The following is a 7,353-nucleotide window of genomic DNA, read 5'->3' on the forward strand; positions in this document are numbered from 1 at the left end:
GTATTACCTCTTATTAAAAGTAAAATAAGACTCCAGCACCTCTTAAAAACGTTAACTCTAGCATATGAACCATCCTTGTAAGGAGATCTATAGAGTTCACAGGTGGTTGTGTTTGTGTAGACAGACAACCATATCTCTTATGTACCAGTTCTACTTGAAGCCATTGAAAAAGCTTGGAGTCTCGTACAATAAGTTCTAATTGGAGCTTTCAAGATACATAGAAGTATCGAGTTGCAGAAGCTTCAATTCGTATTTTATGGCGGCACCACCACCTCCAAGCTTCACTGTCTTCATCTTCTTCGAGTTGTTGCGAATCTCGACATTGTTTGGTTGGTTGCTCAAGTACCTCTTTTATTGACACAAGCACAAAAATCAGATACATATGTTGTCTCAAAAATCATATATTTTGGTAAATGCCTTGATTAATACAGTGATGCATTAGGTTTTTCTAAGGGGCCGTTTACTAAACGCTTACCCGGTAAGTAATTACTGGCAGGGACGGATCTAGCCCTTAAGGACCGGGGGGAAAGGCCCCAATCAAAAACCAAAAACATTTGTTGATTAGCTCAAATTTTTTATTTTTATCCTCGTCTTACATGGTTTCCCTCCGGTCCCATATGGCCATATGCTTGCCTCCCCAAGTCCCCTCCAACGTGCCCCCACCCCATTAATTTCCTGGATCCGTCATCGCTTAATGAACAATTTTCTTTACCGGATGAACATGGCAAGGGGCAAGAATCCTACCCGGTAAGAGCGATGATGAGAATAGAGAGTCTTACCCGGTAAGTGAGGGTGACAACTCTTACCCGGGTAAGCGCTTACCAGGTAAATTGTTGCATAAGATACTGATATACTACAATCTTACCCGATAAAGTAAATTATAGCGTTGACTCTTAATGGTAAGCACTTACCGGGTAAGTATTTAGGTAAACGGCCCCTAAGTCTTGTAAACTATTAAGTTCTTAATTAGTTATTTAGATTAATTAAAAGTTTGGCAATTACGGTTTTTCTTTTTGTGCTTAATTACGAAGTGAGGTAAGCACATCCGTTACAATCTTTTTGGAGGCTCTATTACACCCGAACCAATACTATAGATATATTGTGAGGGTGTGCAGAAAGTCATGTGATCCATTTAGAGTCAACCGATTCAATCAATAATCATTGGATATCCAGTTATAATTGGATTGGAATATAGTAAATTTCCACATCTAAATTGGATCGGCAGGTTGTTTGATGACAATTCAGAATCCAATAAAACCAAAGTAATCCATTTAAATTATCATTCAGATATGCATCCAGTTACAATCCAACTACCATTCATTTAATAAATAATTATATTTTATCATATTCCTTTTAGATGATATTTTTATGTATTGTTTTTTAGAAATTCGAAGAATATATGAATAATGATAGATTAATTGATTGAAAACTGGATTAAAATATTGAATAAATCTAATGGATAACCAATAGTAGTATTTAATAAATGAAATCAATATAATCCTATTATCCCCTTGATTGGTTGAATTGGATCTGATGACAAAATCCAACATCCAATGGATGACTGGATTGGATCGGATTCACCTAAACTCATTAGATTTCGATCAACTGAATGCCCCTAATAAATCGATTGGACAAGTAATGAATAGAAACAAACTATAAAACTTCGTACCACATATTATTTTGAAATCCTTACAAATTAAAACCACAAAAATGCCTTAAAATGACAAAATTACATACAAATAGAATCATTTCTTAAACAAAATCTTCAACCAATTATTTCATAATCAACTTTCTCCAGTAAGCCGTTACATTGAAATGATTTAACATATAGGAGTTTGCGTACCGTTCTTACCTCAAGTTCTCGAAAAAAATCCTAGCAAGATTCTGAGTCAACATTTTAGGTTGGTCCTGTAACACCCCATAGCCATAAGTAATGCAATGCAGTGAAACAGTAAATAAATCAGAGGTTGAAAGCATATAATGCATAAAGAAGATGATGATGTGTTATTGTCTCTACAAGCGACAATGCCCCTACTTTTCCATCTAGTACAACAATTAAGACAGATAAAAAGTCTATACAGGAATTGGCATGCAACATGGATAAGCTTCTTATACAAAGGTCACGTTTTTTCCAAATTCTACATCATGTTGCTGCGAGTTAGAGAGCGATATCTGCCTGAACCCATTGCTCCCGCTTTGCCTCGTTTGTTGGTTTATATCTGGAATCTCCATCGCTTGCATATCCACCTCAGCCACAGGCCGAACTACTCTTGCACCTAAAGTTGACGCTTCTAACGCTCGGAAATAAGCATACGGACCCCACCCTGAAACCCATAAATAAAATTCCAATCAATGCAAACTTAATGTAAATTTAAATAGTTTTAGATGGTGTTTGTTTTTTGAAGAGGTGCTGAAATCTGAAGTCTTATTTCATTGATAAGAGATGGTATTAAAGTCTGAAAGCAGAATCAATAATATGTTCCAAACTGCCATATCCATTACCTTCCGAGTGATATGGAGCTGGGAAAAACTGCAGATAGCACATTGTGGCAACAACTAGACCTAAAATGCCGCCAGCGAACACATCTTGCCAATGGTGCCAATAGTCGTCCACCCGAGAAACGGCTACAAGAGATGCCATAAGGAGAGGAAGAAAAAGAATGCATAGTTTTGCCACATGACCCTGACGATCAAATACTTTAATTTTTCCGGCCAAGTACAATGCCAAAAACCCGAGACCTGCAAATGACCCTGCACAAGTTTTCAACAATCAACGAAAAGATAAGAGAGTGCAACAACATAGAGAAATGCTACAAGTCAAACATCATCATAACATATCTTACATGAAGTATGGCCACTAGGGAAACTCTTGTGGCCCTCTTTTATTTCCTTTTCTTCGCCATGACATATCACATTACCCCACACATCATAAGCCTGCAATATATATATGAGGATCACGGCATCAACTTTACAGTGTATATATATATATAGAGAGAGAGAGAGAGAGGAAGGTTCACGGGAAAACCCTCAAAGAAAATGAAAAACTGAGTTACACCCTAATAACCATTCATCTTGACGGTATGCACATGTGAATACAAATAATTCAAGTTGTTTCTTGGATTTTATGCACGTGTTCATACCGGACAAATTGTTTACATATTACTTGTATACACGTGTATATCGTCCGGATGAACAATTTCCAAGGTGTTCATCGGGTTTTAATTGTTTGCAGTTTTCCTTTGAACCTGACCTTATATTTACACACACACAAATGTGTGTACATATACTTAAAAAACCAAAACCAAAACCAATTGAGCCTGGTAGGTGGGGTCTGCAGGGGAAACAAGACCCCCGGCTAGTGAGAAGTGTGTGAAACATTAAGGTAATTGGTTATGACTGATAAGAATGTGGGTCAACTTGATCAAGACCATTTACTCTGTTAACATAACAAAATGCATATGATCATGAGGTACAAAACGGCAGACACTTTGATAAACTTTTACTAAACTTATGGAAGTAAACTAACATACATCGACTCCATCAGGAAAGCAACGCCAAAAGAAATTGGGTCGTGGCCTTCCAACTGCATCTTTGATAGCATCTGTCAGAACCCCGGTTATAAGAACAGCAAACAAGAGGCCTGCAAAAACATCGATGCAAGTCACTAAAGTTGAAGGGGAAGCATATTTCTTTCCAATTTAAACTGGGAAATCATCAAAATTGTAAGATCTACCTAGAATTGCGTGGTGCAGATCATGTACATCTCTCCTCCTAAGATAGACGAAGGTGAACACAATGATAGGTAGCAACACGGCATAAAGCTGTCACCAATGAAGAAAACATAAAACCAATGTTGACTGAAAAATTGTACCGCCAAAGCACCATTAAAAAAGGAAAATTAGAAATATATTGCATCGCAGATGAAAGGAGGGAAGAACTCACAGGAACGGACCACACAGGAACGGTGTTATCCTTCATTGGATATTTAAGGTCCACCATCATATCCTTGCCCACAAAACGATAGAATGGATGAATGATATTCAGTATAATCTCTATGAGCCCAAGCAGCACCAATATAAGCCAGTCATACATATGACTCCTTGCCAACTTGGTTCCATGAGACTTAAGGTAGAAAGCTCCAGCATTAACCTCCCTAACTCTGCCTTCCTGGCCATGTTATATACACGTGTTGCACGTAAGTTGCTGGATGATCAAATTATTGAAGCACAACTCGGGAACCAGATTAAAAAAGATAACAAAACTTAGCAGATATTCTTGAATAGGTCTACCACATATAATTTCACTAGAAGCCCTTTGACCGAAAGTAAAGGTAGCTTTCAGCAAAGCCAGTCAAAATCTTGATCAGTCATCAAAGGATTTTATATATTATCGGTGAATATATTATATGAATCCCTTCAGTTGCTTATCTACAAATCGACTTATTTGTTTATTAACCCTTTAAAATATAGACGAGGATTACGCAAGAAAAGAATCAAAACATCATATGTCCAAATGAAACACGGTTTTCCTTCTCAGATTACACAGATCAGGTGGGTGACAGTATGGCATTTTGATCGAGTCCAATATACAACCATTTCAAACTAAAGTTGGGACGATCAGATACTCATGTGCTCGAACAAAAAGTAGTAAATCATCGCTCCCCACAACATCCAATTTTACAATCAGAACCATATCCAATATTCTTCCATGGTGTAATCCTTTACTCACATAATCATACCATACAAACTCAGTATATCCCACAAGAAAGTAGGGTCCGGCGGTGGGATGTACTCAAACATGATCCTACAAAATCCTAATCTAAATGACATAATCCCATGTGAACATTTAGTTCATTCATATTTGTAATAATGAAAGAAAGTGAATCCATTGTATACATGATGGACATCCCTCATCAAAGAAACTAAACAAAACCCTAATTAATTCTAACATATTGTTGTAACTCAATCCATGAATTCTAACAATTAAGCATGTCTGCTGCCAACGGTTACGGGTTATCAATTAATAAGCCTCGTATATTTCAAAAATTGGCGGTTGCCTTCAACCAGTCATCTCTTTTCTTCCTATTTATTTCCATAATATTCAAAGATTAACAAAACGAAAACTATTTGAGGTTGTATTCAGACGATTCAAAATCGAAGAACAGAAAATAATTAGGATCATATTCAGATATCCTTAAAAAAATCCCCAAAAACTAAGATTGTTACTACCTTTCTATCGAATACATCGAAAGACGGTCGTGAAGCAGAAAAGGAATAACAAAAGACGAAAAGGGGAAAAAGTGCTGACCTGATACATATTCCTCAAAAAGGGTAAATTCCAGGGCACTGGTATTCTTCAACTTCTGCTTTAAAAACGCAGATAAAAAGAGCGGAGTTACGCAACTTGCTTTCAAATTTCAAAATCAATGAGTTTGTGGAACGTAATCGACCAAACAACACAAAGATTGCTCGCTCTGTGGCTAATGATTAGAGGAAAGATAAACGGCAAAATCCATGAATCTTGGAAAGGGAAAAAACCAAATATTCACAAATTCAAAGTGGAGGGTAATGGCAGTGATACCTGCAAAGTATTTTCCAGTCAAAATCAAAATTCAAACGGGAAGATTATTCGATAAAATTTGGCCCAATATCACCCCCAAAACCTCAGCGTGCGTTGAATGTACGATTGTCGAATCAAGATGACGGTCTGTAAATCAATGAACGCGTGGTGGCCGGTGGGTTGAGATGGGGAAGGAAACCGCTCGCCGGAAAGCGGTTATGGGAGGTCGACTATGTCGTTGGGGGTAGATTTCTAGGGGGGCCGGTCTACAAGACAACATCGAACAACTCTTTATCCGCACAAAGTTTAAAATTTTTAAAATATGACAAAAATGGACCCTAAGGTTTATGTTTCTGGCAATTTTAGTACTTGATGTTCTGTAATTCATAATCCCGTCCATTAACCCACTTTCTTTTTCTTTCGTTAGCCACATGTTGACCAGCTTTAGTGAAATCTTCCTTACATCCACACTAATTGTGTGGATAGTTGTACCTACTTAATTGTTATAACAGTTAAGAAGCAAAAATTCTAAATGTGAGGTCTTGAATTTAAATTCAAATGACATTCAACTCGAGGGTTGTGTTTGTTGCAGGACTTAACACCTTATGGCACGAGCTGACGACAGTCATGCACCATCTGTGTCCGCGTTCCCAAAGGCACCTCTCTCTTATGTGAATTGTTTCATGTTTTGGCTCTTAGATGGCAAATAATATTTGTATAAGCATATAGTTTATTCTCGTAGAAATATAGGTCTTACCAAACAATAATTTTCTAATAAATGGGCAACTAGTAAAAATCACAGTTCTGAAGCATAACTTTTCAAATCTTTTCAAAAAAGAATATGTAAATCTTAGGTACAATAATTAACAATCATTTTGACCAAAATGTGCTTAACATCGTGATATAATGGCTCTTGATTTTAACCAATAAATGACACGGACTAATGGTTTATAGTTCAAAAAGTGCCTCATCGAAGCAATCGGTAGTATAGGGACCAATTGTTAAACAATCTTATTTTTGAAGGACTAAATCATTTTGAAAATATATGACAATGATGGGCGGCTGTCAAATGCCAACGCGGCCAGACACGCTTTCCCCCCCTGAAAATTCAGAAATTAGACAAAGTCTATTGGCCAATAAAATACAAATATAATTCGGCTAAACTATGTATTTTTTTATCGGCAAAATTGCATGAAAAAATTACGTATTTTAACTTGATTTTTATTATAGATAACATACTTTTAAAATTTTTATTTTGATATTTAGGATGTAAAATTTTAAATATTTAAGTATTCGGATAACCGGTTTTTTGGATTAAAAAAATTCATCACTAACCACGTTAACAAATAATATTGAATTGGATACCACATCACTCGTCATATCAGCATGATAGCCGATTAATGTTTCAAGCGGTTATCCGGATACTTAGAAGTTTTGAAAGATATGTGGTAATCGTCGATGGTCAGCAGCGGTTTAGATCGGTGGTGGTCTGTTGTGCTTCAGGTGGCGGTGGTCGGATGCGGTTCAGATCGGTGGTGGTCTGTTGTGCTTCAGGTGGCGGTGGTCGGATGCGGTTCAGATCGGCGGTGGTTCAGATCGAGGGTGGTTCATATCGGTGATGGTCGGTGATGGTTTAGATCGATGATGGCCGGCTGTGATTCAGATCGATAGTAGTTAGGAGTGGTTCAGATCAATGGTGATCCATTGTGGTGGTCGACAGTGGTTCAGATCGGTGGTGATCCATGGTGGTTCAGATGGCGATGATTGGCGGTGGTTCAAATTGGCGTTGGCTGG

General features: G+C 37.4%; 1 protein-coding gene across 2 annotated transcripts; it reads right to left on the reverse strand.

Moving 5' to 3' along the window:
* Positions 1–1,956: 1,956 nt before the first annotated feature.
* On the reverse strand, positions 1,957–5,808 carry LOC112525199 (lipid phosphate phosphatase 2-like). Of its 2 annotated transcripts, none has more exons than XM_025135212.1 (8): positions 5,581–5,808; positions 5,308–5,362; positions 3,943–4,167; positions 3,734–3,821; positions 3,531–3,640; positions 2,844–2,934; positions 2,503–2,751; positions 1,957–2,324 (listed from the first exon to the last, which is right to left on the reverse strand). In XM_025135212.1, the coding sequence occupies exons 2-8, from the start codon at positions 5,314–5,316 to the stop codon at positions 2,110–2,112; spliced, it is 987 nt and encodes a 328-aa protein (XP_024990980.1). In that variant the 5' UTR covers positions 5,317–5,362; positions 5,581–5,808; the 3' UTR covers positions 1,957–2,109. The 2 variants fall into 2 exon arrangements, with proteins under 2 accessions (XP_024990980.1, XP_024990981.1); XM_025135213.1 differs by having other exon boundaries at positions 5,308–5,365.
* Between the last annotated feature and the right edge of the window lie 1,545 nt (positions 5,809–7,353).

This window comes from Cynara cardunculus (genome assembly GCF_001531365.2).
Source record: "Cynara cardunculus var. scolymus isolate 2C chromosome LG 13, CcrdV1, whole genome shotgun sequence".
Classification (NCBI taxonomy): Eukaryota; Viridiplantae; Streptophyta; class Magnoliopsida; order Asterales; family Asteraceae; genus Cynara; species Cynara cardunculus.